Raw genomic sequence first — 13,948 nt, 5'->3', positions numbered from 1 at the left:
CACACACACACACACACACACACACACACACACACACACACACACACACACACACACACACACACACATGCAACAAGACTGCTTTGTCTTAGCAAAATCTTGGAAGACCCTTTTTAACTCGTAAACACAACCATGTTATTTTTTCTTTACAATGCAAACAACTCCCGCTCCCCCCAAGGCCAGCAGTGCTACTGATGTCACAACACATCCCCCCTGTCCCCCTGAGGACTAGAGAGCATCTTATATTTTGCACTAATTCCCTTTCATGAGGATATACATAAAGTGTTTTTGCCAGTCAGTTGTTTTGTAGAGTCACCTCAGTGCTGACAGTGTGAGATAGAGCATGTCTGTTGCCAAAGTAATTGTTCATTTGTGCCTCTCTGTCTATGTATATATTATCTTTATGTGATTAGATGGTGCTGGTGTGTGTGAGTGTTTACTTGCACTTGGCTTGTGTTCTGCATGCATTGGCCCTACAGGAGTAAAAAATAATCGTTATCTGGATATCTGGTAACGCCAGCTCTATGGGTGTGAGTTAAGCCATCTTACAGATCCCCGCCCCTGCAGTCATTGTCGAAGTGTCCTTGGGCAAGACACTGAACCCCGAGTTGCCCCCGGTGCTGCGCATCGGAGTGTGAATGTGTGTGAATGTTTATCTGATGAGCAGGTGGCACCTTGTACGGCAGCCCCGGCCACAGTGTATGAATGTGTGTGAATGGTGAATGTTTCCTGATGTAAAAGCGCTTTGAGCAGTTAAGACTGGAAAAGCGCTATATAAATACAGTACATTTACATTTACATTTACAGGCCTCACTTTTTCTTAACCCCCACAGGTATGCAGCACCAGAAACAATGGTTGCACCCTCTTCTGAATTAGATGGTGGCATGCCCTATGAAGGAGCAGAAGCTCCCAAAGCTCACAGCTTGAATACTTGGGTGTAATGGGAGACGCTTTGTAGTTGCACGGTGTGTTGGAGGTGATGCAAGGCGAACACAGACAATAAAACACCTGCTCGAGCAGTTCCTCAAGTCATGTGATGTATCACATAAGCAGCAACATCGAAGGGGAAAGAATCAGAAAGTTGTCATGTACATTAACATCCACAAATGGACTGTCTCCACACATCTGACGAATAGGCAAGGAAGGGAAGACTCAACTGGACTCAAATCATCAGGATAGCATTGGGACTTCCCCTGCCAGGCATTTTCATGCCAGTTAACACCTTGATTCAAGTGACACTGATAAAGGACATGAAGGCCACGCCACCTTTACAACTCACACAGGACCTCAACAACTCTCATGTGAGAGTGACAGGCTGTGTGAATGAGATTTAAATGCTTATGATCTCTCACCAGTAAGTAACACTGATGAAGCCTCTTGGAAGAGCAGCACGTTTAAGTTTCCTTCTCACTCTTTGATAGATTAGAGGAGGACCTCTGTAGAATTCGCCTGCATGCAGGTAAATATTGACTTGTGGCTGAATTGTAGAATCCCACTTAGTGGGAAAAGCAGACTGCACGGCTATTAGCCGAGCAGACTAATGCTAGATAGAAAGTCACAGCAGGAAAGCGTGTAACAGAATGATCACATCTGATCTCACATCGGCTCATCACGGGCTGTTTCTGAGAAAGAAAGCAGTGCGTGCGTCACAAAGTGGTAAAGTTCAAACCCCATGGGTTCTCACCGCTGTCAGGTAAATCACATGAGTGTGTTGTTAGAGACCGCTGTGTGTGAAACTGCTGAGAGTGGAATGCACAAGTTCCTCCTCTCCACCGTAATGACCAGGAATGGTGACGACGAATGTGAACAGAGACATCTCTCTTCTTGATCAAAAGAGAGAAGGAGCCTATTTGGGGAACAATACTTTCTCACTAGTGATTGAATTGCTTTGACATGTGAGGAAAGGTAACAAATGTAAAGTTGAGACAAACACCCTCAATATGTCAGCTGTTTCTTTACATCAGTTAGAGAGAAAAGGAGACAGTTAAGCCTGGTCGGGTGTCTCTCAATGTTCCATAGATACAAAGGTTCAGATAATTAAGGAAAAGGAAAGATTTTTCCTTTTGTAATGGGTATGCCATCATGACCCTGGGAAGGGTAAAGGTTATTTAGGGACACTGGTAATTTGCGCTCCCTTTCTCTCTCTCTTTCTTTCGGTCTTGTGGGGCGCATATTAAGAGTTCTTAACCACTACTGTCACTGGTAGTCAGCTTGGTTCTCGGGATGCAGCAGGAGGTCAAGAGCGCTGGCTAGAAAGATAGGTTGTTAGTCAGAAAAACTGAGTGATACCTATGTAACAAAGAAGTTAAATAGGCTGGTGAACTTGTCGGTCTCTAACACAGTCAGCCGCCTAGCCAGAAGGAGATGTCACATTTCCAAACTGTGGTGACTCCTGTTGCCTGGGTTTCATCTGTGGACCAAAAAAACGCTCTCTCAGGTTTGGAGGGAGGAGGCTGAAGAATCCCCATTTGCTGTGCTGTAGCCTGAAAGAGGCTGGTTGTAACATTTAATGAGTTCTTACTCAAGGAGCAATTAGGTCATCCTCTTTGATTCTTAGTACACTTCCTCCTGAGGAAGCGAGAAACAACAAAAGTGTCTGCCTTTGACATCTTGGAGATGTGTGGATGGCATAAATATGCTCTAGGTGACACCTAGGGACAATAATATGCTGATGGAACTGCAGAACTCACACATCAGCCAATCCATTATTAACTAACACCTCCACCTCACCTTAAATCACTGCTATACATTCAGCTTCTTCTGCTGTGTTTAAATGTGACGCATTAAGGAAATACAGACAGCGGACAAGGGATTATTCCCTCTCTTTTTATGACTCTATACAGGTCAAAGCCTTTTTTTATGAAAATGGATGAATGGCTGGTAGAGCAAGCCTGGTTCCTTTAAAAATGTGGGTAATTATGGTCTGTCAGGTTGAACTAATCCTAAATAAGCACCCCTGTTCAAATACAGTCAACAAAAAAATTATAATATATTAAGCATTGGCTTTAAAAGTAAGGACTTTACTAAGATGCAGATCCAACAAAAAACTCTTTACACTTGAGAGGAACAGAGCTTGTGTCCTTACTTGTAAGTCTGTATTTACATTTCAACATGGCTTGTGATAGCCCTCTGTGTGTTTGATTGTTTTTTTTCTGATAAACACCGCTGACAAAGCCAAATAATGGAACACATTAATAGTGATGGAAATTAATCAAGTGCACATGGAGCCCAGTGGGAATAATTGATTTTGAAGCAGACATGTCAGTCACCCCCCAAATATGTGAGCTGGTTGACTGAAGGCTGCTCATGTGGAATCTGGCTGCTATGGCAACAGCTGGCAGGTGGTGGATGCAGGGCTTTTGCAAACATGTGAAGTGTGGTCATGTGACAGGGGGATGTGGTGTGACATCAGTGGGAGCGGGAGTTGTTTGCATTGTAAAGAAAAATTAACATGGTTGTGTATACGACTTAAAAAGGGTCTCCCAAGACTTTGCTAAGACAAAGCAGTCTTGGTGCATGTTTGTGTGTGTGTGTGTGTGTGTGTGTGTGTGAGCATGTGTGTTTCTGATCTCAATGTTTAGCCACAGTCACAGCTGAGCAATCGTGTTTACAAATCAGTAAATTAATCTACAGAGAGTTTTAAGGTAGGAAACAGTGATCTTGATTCACATATGTTAAATAACTGTCTTCAAAATGGCTGGTATCAACAGGAAGCACTTAATTGCCGTGACGATTAATTCTCAGGAAACTATATGATAAATGATTCACTGGCATGAATACATTTTTTCCCATAGGCTTCTTTCCTTTAGTGTATACTGTACATTATACCTGTAAGGATCACTCATACCGAGCGTCACAGCTGTCAGATGGGACCAGGACATCACGTTAATGAATGAAAACATTTTTCTTATACTTCCTTTCATCTAGTGAATGACTCATATGAAGACACCACACTTTTATCAGTAAGCCGTGATGCTAATTTTCCATGACTAAATCTCTCAAGACACATTCAATAATTAGGTCTGGATAGAAAAATACATTTGAACACCTTCACACACCAATCAACACTATCATGCAACGTGGTAATTTGTTGTAAAGCAATATCAACTAAGGTTTGCTTGTCTGGAGCAGTCTTACCTATCCTGTCCAATCTGTCAATGGCTACCGTCTCAAAGGCCCTCCTCATCATGGGATACTCCTCCAGCACCTCATTAAAGTTGTCCACAGAGAGAGAGTACAGGCGACAGTAAGTGTCTGATCGCACACTGGCCGTCCGTCTGCCCCGGGTCAGTAGGCAGATCTCTGGTGAGGTGAAAGAGAGAGCAGACAGGAGATGGTTAGATCACAAAATGGCAGACTGACAGATTCCAAGGCATCACACAGTGACAGAGAAAAGATCAGAGATACTATAAATGAGGAGAGGTCGGAAATTGACACCTTAACACTCTAGCCTTTGAAATGTGTGTTCAGAATGAAAGTGGTTTATGCATGCAGAGGTTATAGCCAGTATGACCCACTGACAGTATTTCCCCCAGCAGTGCCCCAGCACTGACAGCTGTGCAAAGGAAGCACACTCTATATTTGGAGATACGCAGCTAAGCTTCATTACATCTAGTTGTCCCCGTCCTTTCCCCTAGCATCGTTATCTCTCTAGCTTTCTTTTATAGGCTGGGGCCCACTGTTGTCTTGACAACTATATGCCCTCTTTTTCCCCCATTTGAAAAGGTCGACCGCTGACTTTCTGTTGAAAATAAAAAGGAGGAAGATAACGAAACGCGAGAAGACTCCATTAAGGACATGCATGGGGGCACTGTGACTATCTGTTTAGGACTGTGGTGTCCCCAGCTGCAAATGGGGCGCTGCACAAAGCAAACAAACCAGGAGGGCTTCAAGGGTATTATTACGGACACCCACACCTCACTTGTTAATAAAAAGTTCAAAAAGCTTATTTTCAGTCTTAATGCTAATCTAAGCTAACCCTATGCTGGCTCTTGTTTAATATTCACCGTAAAGACATCATCAGAGTGGTATTAATCTCCTTGTGTCTATCGTGATCAGAAAGTGGAAAAAGTTCATATTACACATTAATGAGATTTGCCATTATGATAGGATGTAGGACTCAGCTGCCAGACATTCTCAGTGTTTCCTCCCTTGGACGCAAACACAAACACTGTCTCTATCAACAGATAGAGTACATTAACATACACCCACATACATTCACTGTGTAAGAATCAGGAGACAGCAGCTTTTTATTCAAATATTATTTAAGTGTGACCTTAAGTGTGACCAAGTTCTGATCATAATTCATGATCTGATAAAGGATTTATAGTTACTGATCATATTAATTATAAATAGCCTACGCAGACAGACACTTTACTGCTAAATGTAGGTTGGTGGTGATGCTCCCCAAGGTCAGCTGCTGGAATGGAAGTATAAGCTGTAGGATGTAATGTATGAAGCCATTTGGACAGAACTATGACATGTACTCATAGTGTGACTTGGCGGCGTAGTGAAATTAGTTACATGTCAGGGACATCACATACCTTAGTAGCAGGTTTCTGGGCTTTCTTTCTCACATAGGTTTGGTCCAGTCATGTTTGAGAAATGAAGGTTATTAGGTTTTAAGCATTGTATGTGCTCCAGTTTTGTGGGAGTTGTGGAAAGCCTCTCCTCAGAATCCACAAAGTGTTCTTTCATATTTGTCACTTGGGATCTTCCTGCTTATACATAACACATTCATTTACGTATTGCTAGCCTAGTATCATTAGTGGGACATGCTTGGAGAGAATAATATCCTAATGAAACCACCGGGCTGCATTAAAAAGCCATTCAAACCACTGGGGTTATCATTTGTAGCTTGTGGATAGGGCAAATCTCATCATTAAATATGATGACAAATACAGGGAAATAAATAAAGCAATATTCCCAGCACTATTTGGGCTTAAGACCGCCTTAACCTTTTCCTATTGCCTGGGATGCACTGTTCCTGTTCTTATTGCAAAACAATGTCCAAAATGATCTTATTACAGTTGTCATGTACTATGTTCACAGGAAAGTACCTCCTGTTCCTCTCCTTTTCTGAAAACGTATGCCATATCATAGACAAGCAACATGGTGGTCCAATGGTTAGCACTGTGGCCTCACAGCAAGAATGTTCTGGGTTTTAATTCAGGTTGTTCTGGGCCTTTCTGTGTGGAGTTTGTATGTTCTCCCTTATGTTTTGTATGTTCTCCCCCGGGTTCTCTGGTTTCCCACACAATCAAAAAACATGTAGGTTTAAGGCACTGGTTCAGATCGGGAGTTGGTCCCCCGGGTGCTGTAAATGGCTGCGCACAGCTCCCTTGAGGGACCTTATCTTACTTTAAATAATCAGTTAACTACATAAGCCACTCTGTAATATGCCTGTAATAGTATCACTATAAAGGATTTCAATAACAAGAAACAACAATGACTTTGTGGCAACATATTGGCAGTTCAGAGCAGTCCCAACAGCAGCGACACAAACACGTGCAGACTGTTATTTCCAACAACAAACTTCAAGTAAGCAAGTTACACATTAAAAAATAAGGCAGCCCTGTTCAGATATTTCTGGGAATGATTGTAAAGATTTTCAAAGAATATGTTTTTTGCATTTACTATCTAGTTAGATAGTAAAGTATCTAGTTAGATAGTAAATGCAAAAAACATATCAATTGGGGCAGATGGCTATGGAAGGAGTACAAATGCCAACACTGCAGAGCAAAATGCGTTTAACCATGTATCCAGCTAATTTAAAAAGCTAAAGTTACTGTATTGTGTAAACAGTTAACTGTGGCGTTTTCTTTTGCGGGGTACAAATGTTTCAGCAAAACAAGTTGCTTCCTGAAATCTTTTTGCATCCACAGTTAAGCGCCACCAAAAAGGATTGTGAGTGTTTTAAAGAAATGCAAACAACCTGAAGTTTGTCTTGTATCCTAGAATGTATCTGTGGAGAGGCCAGACTTTACTCCACAGGGATGTGGAGATAGGTCTGCCAATGCAAGACTTGCCTTGACATCACCATCTACTTGCTGCTAATTACTAATTGAGAGATTTTACCACAAACACATACTGCACTGCACCCCACTGAGGAGGTTAAACCATGTTGTCCCTCCAGTCCAAGCCCACCGCTAGTTTTGTTTATGACAGGCCTTTGACTTCCTCACTGGCGGCAGGGAAGGCTCTGAAAAATGTATGCTTGACATTACAAATGGCCGTCATCATCGTTATGCTGTGCTAATTAGCTGTTATTATTTGGATGTGCGTATGTGTATGTGCATGTTTGTATGCCATGTGTATGTGCCCCTCCAACAGCTCCCTGGGAAGCTGGCACATCAACATTACTGCCTGTGAACTCTGGTCTGCGACAGACAGCACCAGATATTAAAAACTGCATCCCCAACCATCAACCCATGAGACTTTAAAAAGTGTGAAAGTGTGTTGCGCACGCCTGTGTGGGTTTATGGATGGCGATAGCAACACAGGCACTACATGCTTCTAAACAGCCACAGAGGAACAACAACCTGAGAAAGTGGGACAGAATAAAGCGGCTATGAGGCAAGACTTCACAGAATTCAAAGTAAACAGTCAGGGTGCTGTTTCTATTTGTTTCTTTCCTGCTTCAATGTTTAAAACACACATCTAGGATAAAACTGTAGTGGAATCAAAGTGTATATAACATGTCTGGAAGCAGAATAGAATACTGTTCTGTTCTATCCTCCTATTCTATCCTTTTCTGTTTTATTCTGTTGTTCTGCCCTATTCAGTTTCTATCCTTATCCTATTGAGTTTTCTTCTCTGTTTTGTTGAGGTCCTACAACAGAATAGAACAGAGCACAACAGAATGGACAATAGTAGAATATAACAAGAGAACAGAATAGAATAACTAATGATCCTAAGTTGATGTACCTCCAAAGTAGGAGCCGTCCATCAGCTTCATGCCGATGCTTCCTTTGGTCAGGACGCTGACCACCCCGTGCTGGATGAAGTACATCTTCTTACCGATGGTTCCCTCTCTGATGATGTAGTCTACAGGCTGGAAGACTTCAAACCTCAGTTTGGTCAGCATGGCTGTCACAAAGTTGGGATCAGCGTTGGCAAACAGCGGCATGGAGGCCACCAGCTTACGGCAGTTGAAGTTGACGATTTCCTAAATTTGAACAGGAAACAGCGGTGGATCATGATGTTTCATTGGATGTCATAAGATGTGTGGGCATGCATGTGACTCGGTTTACATAAGTCTTGGTTTGTACTCCACGCAGCGGTGCACCACTGCTAAAAAAACGTTACACTGCATTAATTCCAACATCAGAAGGAGCATTCATTTGTGGATAAAACAGGTATTTTTTTAATTAATAAAACATTTTTTTTATAATTACATTTATATAGCACCAGTCACTCAAAGCACTTTAGCTTGATTTGTTGTGGGGGTGGCCTTAACCCTTGTGTTGTCCTCGAGTCAAATTTGAAATCAGAAATATGGGGTTCTTTTAACCAAATTGTCAAAAGATAACGTGGATGCATGCATGTAAGTTGTATGGAAACCCTCCAACATTCTTTGCAAGTAAAATGAATGATTACTTCCATTGCATTTTTGGTGTTTTATAAAATGTTATAGCATTTGAAAAAAATGCCAGTCTGTGAGTCACTCACCATCCTCTGATCTTAACTATTAATCAAAATAATTCAAAATTTCAGCTTTTTTTTTTTTTTAACCAAAAATTAACTATAATGTCATTTAAATTAGGTTTAATGAACATGAATTAAAAAAGAAAGAGAAAAGCGAATACATGGCAAAAAAAGCGCCCCCAAAAAGTTCATTTTCAAAATTGACCCAGAAGGATACCAGGTTTAAAGGGTTTGTGACGAGGGTTTAAATCTATTTTTTAAGTAATATCTGGTAAGCTCTTAAGGTCACTTCATTGATAATTAATAAGTAAATCAATACAGAAGGCTTGAAATGGCATTTCTGACATTTTGTTACATTTTTCTTTAAGACCCTAGCTGAGCTTTCTAATGAGTTTATTCCAGTCCACTTACTCGGTGGAGAAGTGTGTGTGTCTGTGGGTGAGAGAGCACATTATAGTGGATGCATGGATGTTTTCATACCTCGCGCAGAGGCTCATTAAGCTCCTCCAGTATGCTCTCTTCATCAAACATCTTGCCCTGGTATCTGTGCTCGTAGTAGTCATGGATTTTCTGTCGAAAGTCGGCCGGGAGTTTGTGGAACGACATGTACTGCTCCACTTGTTTATACTAGAGGATGGAGAGAGGCGTGAGAGACAGTGGTCAGGAGAAACAGAAGCATTAATCGATGAAAACAGGACTCAGCAACTCTATTGTTACTTGTGACAGGAAATGGTTGGAGAAGTTGGCCCGATCAGCAGCTGTGAGCACACCCAACATTTTTCATTTATATTTAAACAGCCTTTTTTCGCTCCATCTCTTCATCAGCTGGTCATGTGTGCAGTGATTGAGATGTACAGCTCCGCTAACGTGAAGATCCTGTGACCCATTTATTCCTCATGGCTATGGGAGGAAAATGGTGATGAAGTTTTTAAGGAAACATGACAGTACTGTGCAGCCCTTGAGTTTTCTCCATGCTCTACTGTGTTTAAAGAAGAAGGACACTGCTCTTGTACACCTCAACTCGCTCTTTACTAAATGGTGAACTAAATGCTTTACTTTATAGGGATAAATCTACAGTACAGGAAATATTAATCGGGCTTTCCAATATACAAAACAAGTGTTTCATGACCTGTGAAAATGACCAAAAAACAGGTAAAAAATTAAATAGGGGCATTTGTGTAATTGGGTTACTATTCTGGGGAAGGAAGATATTTGTTATTTATGTTAGAATTGATAAATATGTAACTGTGGTGAGAAAAAAAGAGCTGTAAATGGAGGTTGGCTGCATCACATCATGATTCCTCACCCGAGAGATTCACATCCTCACTAATCACCAGTGTTATGTTTATCTGCATCAAATGCAGCCTGAGTGTCCACTTCTCTCAACTCATTATGAAGCTCTGTGACACATTTAATGCCTGGATTCCCACTGGATCTAATGTACAGCTTATGATGTGAGAAGAATTGCATGGCACTGTGTCAATTGGGGAATTAATCTTGCTATTATTCCCCTGGACACAAATGGCTTTGGGTTGTATTGTGTTCATACCAGAAAGATGGGGCACTGTATGCCAATTTTACACATCACCACCTTCCTGTAAGCCAGCCATGCACCCTTATGCTATACACACACCTCAGGATGCTGTTGTGTGTCACAAACTGAGGGAGAAAATGGCTTGTATTTTAGAACAATAGGCTAACAAAATAACCCCTGAAACTAGTGGAGAGCTGTTCACTTCTTGTTATATCAGCAGCAGACTCGCTCCAAAAAGATGCAGCAAATGTTACACAAAAAAAAGCTAAAGTCTCATTGGGTAAGAAAAAAATATGCAAGCAGGAATACTTTAATCATAAATGGACCCACAGCTGTTTACAAAACATCGATCAATAATACTGTGAAACAAATCCGCGTGGCCCTGTTGCTGAAGCGGCTTTAAAATGTTATGTAAGGTCTTTCATTCTCAAAGTGTGTGTGTTTGTGTGAGTTAAGCAGTGTGAGTCATCCCTCTGTGGGATAAACTGTCAATTGGATGAGTAGATTTCAAGCATAGGGTCAAGGGAGAACCCTGTTCAACACCACACCAAAAGATACAACAAGACGCAGCTTGAATCATCCTTACAGAGCTTGGTTAGTCAGCCTGGTTAGTTAAGTGTGATTTATGCTTCCGCGGAGGCTCGACTCAGAGCTTTCTTAGCCTACATAAGTGGCCTAAAGTTTATACTGTGTGTGTGTGTGTGTGTGTGTGTGTAGGGAGTGTGTGGTAGAGCGAGTGAGAGAGTGACGCCAATGAGCTCCGGAGCAAGTAGCGACTCTAGAGGCATAGTGAGAGAAACAAAGTATTTCCCCTTTAATTTCTAACCACGCTGGGAAATCTGTTGCAGGAAAAGTTAACCCTCTCCGTTGATTTTTATTTGGTTTATGGGGGAGAACCAGGAAATTAGTGGGGGGGAAATGCAACGCTACCAAGCCACAGCCGAGTGACGTGCGTCACCAAGACCTGTAGTTACACGTTTTTTGAGAGGTGCCAGTCAGAAGCATAACTCCCGCTTAACAGTACCATTTACTGCCAGTGAAAAAGAAAATTGATTGCACCCTGTCAAGTAGAGCCGCCACTGTTTGAAGCTCCCCTGTGGTTTTGCAACGTCTATATTAATCAGCGGTGTTATAATTGTTTTTTCTTCCACCTTTAAATTTAGAGCTATCCTGGCTGTCAGCTTTCAGTGTTTTCACCTCAACTGAAGAATAACATGTTTGAAGAAAAAAACAACTGAATATGACAAAAATCAACAAAAATGCTGATGAAATGATTTCAATCATAAGTTGGATGAACTCCAAAATGATTTATTACATGGGTGACAAATGGAAGGAAAAACCTGAATGAAGGAGTGGGAATAAAAATACAGATACCTCCACACAGGGTAGGGGTCAGTGATTGATTTGATGAGTAAGGATCTGAATCTAATGCTAAATGTAGGAGTGAGCATTATGGATAAAAAAGTATCTACATCCAATTTTACAGACGGTATGTCAACAATCACTGGAGGCATGTTATGGCTCAACACCTTTATTAATTCATTCATTTTCCTTTCATATGTCACCCATCTGTATCTCATTAAGTCACTGGATGGCCAATGGAAACCTACTCAAGTAATAACTGAGGTGTGGAAACAGTGCAGATATAACAGAGATCTTGAGAGATCACACTTTTGACACGGCATGTATAGGACACAGCATGTATGGAGGACCAGTGGGGGTGCTGACAGTGACCTTGTTTGCAACAGTCATTGACACGTGCATTGGATAAGAGAAAGACAAAGAATTTACATTGTGTCACGCTGTAGTGACATATGGTTGTTCGTGGTGGCTTGAGTGGCACGGCAAATCACAATGTCTGTAGGACATCATTCATTTTCTTACCCTTAAGGAGGATTTTTTTCTCCATCATATAAAGCAGTGAGCATTTTATTTTACGAAGAAAAAACTTGGGTTTATGTAAGAATTGCAGCGTTGATGGAAGAGAGTCATGTTTGTCCTTATTTTCAGGAACACTTAATTTGTATTAGACTATAAATCCTCTCTGTAAATCTCCTTTAATCCTTCTCTTTCTGCTTTTTGTTCTAATTCTCCTCACACGCTTTCTTTCCCTGAGTCTTTCAGGCACTTTTGTTCAGTGATTGCCCAGTATCAGTGTGATTTCTATAAAAATCAATACTGAACACACTTGAACACAGTACAGCATGACCTTCTACATGACAACATGAAAATCTGAGTGGATCACGTACTTTAATGAACAACATTAGGAAATGACATCTGCAAAAACATTTAACTGCATCGGTTTCTTTCTTAGGTTTCTTACAACAACAAAGGGAATTGAGGGGAGAGGGGATTTCCCAAATTGAGCGTATTCATAACTGAACCAGTAGAAAACAAAATGAAGTAAAGTAATTTACACTTAAACCTGACAAATTCCTCCTGATTTGCTGTGTGTCAGTAAGAATAAGGATCCAGCCGACGTTAAGTCTCCAGCTCATTCAATCAAGCATGGGGATAAACTGAGAGGCTTCTATTAAGTGTTTCCTGCCTCAGGATTCAGCGTGTGGCAGTCTCAATTAAACTGAAATGACATCCCTCCCTCCCTCTCGCTCTCTCTCTCTCTTCCAAAATTCTTTAAAAGTGGTTGCAGAAGCAGCTGAGTCTTGTTGACTTTCTGATATTTTTTTTTCATCATTAGACCAAGATTAGTGACCATGTCACTCAAAGCCAGTGGGATGTGAGTGAGACTTAAATATCCTCGTTTCCTTTTTTAAATCTGCTTACTTCTTAACTACACAATTTGGAGTAAGTCACAGTTGTAGTGAAGTGAAATGTTATTCAGCAATTTCTCTCAAAAAGGAAATACATGAAAAAAGTACATTTTGGAAATCCATAATGCATGCTATGTTACTACATGGTCATGTTACAAAGGGAGAACAGGCGAGAAATGACAGTTAATGCTCTGAGTCACAATGAATAAAACACACTTAAAGACAAAGAACTTTCCTGTATGAACACATCCTCATGTTTATAGCCAGATACGCACTTCTACATGATTTACCCTCCAAGGTAGCACGTTTTCAGAAACTGAACTTTGAATTATTTTCCATATTCCACTGTTTCAGAGTCTCAGCACAAGCAAAAACAGAAATGTCTAACACAGATAAAAGCCTCCTATATTGTATCATTGATGCAGTGTCTTTTTTATAAAATCAAATTCTGTGGCCGGAGGATGCAGATAAGACTGGACTTAGAGCCTCTTGACGTACGTTTATAAAACAAACAAGCACATGCATTACATTTCTGAAACCCATTATGTTCCTCTCCGCCTGTGGACTTAGCTAAGGAGCAGCACTGAGGTTTTTCCATGGGACATAAAGCCTCTAGTTGGTAGCTTCCAAGCATGATGCATGTCCGTCACTGTAAGCTGCCACAGAGGAATGGGAGAAATTGAATTGGTCCTTCCAATTATGAATCTGTCACTGACTGTTAGGGTCAAGTCCTATATCTGTGTGCGTGTGTGTTTGTGTGTGTGTTTGTGTGTGTGTTGTCCTGCATGTTTCAAAACCTCAGTTGACTTCAGCAGTATCCTTTAGCTCAGTGACTGCAGAGCAAAGACAGACCCATAGAAAATAAACGCACCTTTAGACAAACACAGTGAGCGAGCATATGCTCACTTCCTTACTAATGTGTGTGTTAATGACATGGAGGCGCTTAAATAATATTTCAGAATGATGAGGAATGAGAATTTATACAAGAAAACACCG

The 13,948-nt window shown here is 41.1% G+C and overlaps 1 protein-coding gene across 1 annotated transcript in view; it reads right to left on the bottom strand.

The window, feature by feature from the left end:
- hcn2b (hyperpolarization activated cyclic nucleotide-gated potassium channel 2b) overlaps positions 1 to 13,948 on the bottom strand; it is a 40,239-nt gene that overhangs the window by 2,534 nt on the left and 23,757 nt on the right. The window contains exons 5-7 of the mRNA XM_034882132.1: positions 9,128 to 9,274; positions 7,928 to 8,168; positions 4,139 to 4,303 (exon numbers count right to left, since the gene is read on the bottom strand). Of these exons, the coding sequence (XP_034738023.1) occupies positions 4,139 to 4,303; positions 7,928 to 8,168; positions 9,128 to 9,274 (553 nt within the window). The remainder of the gene's footprint in view (positions 1 to 4,138; positions 4,304 to 7,927; positions 8,169 to 9,127; positions 9,275 to 13,948) is intronic.

The sequence above is a fragment of the Etheostoma cragini genome, chromosome 9 (genome assembly GCF_013103735.1).
Source record: "Etheostoma cragini isolate CJK2018 chromosome 9, CSU_Ecrag_1.0, whole genome shotgun sequence".
Classification (NCBI taxonomy): Eukaryota; Metazoa; Chordata; class Actinopteri; order Perciformes; family Percidae; genus Etheostoma; species Etheostoma cragini.
This window is presented reverse-complemented; position numbering and strand designations above follow the sequence as displayed.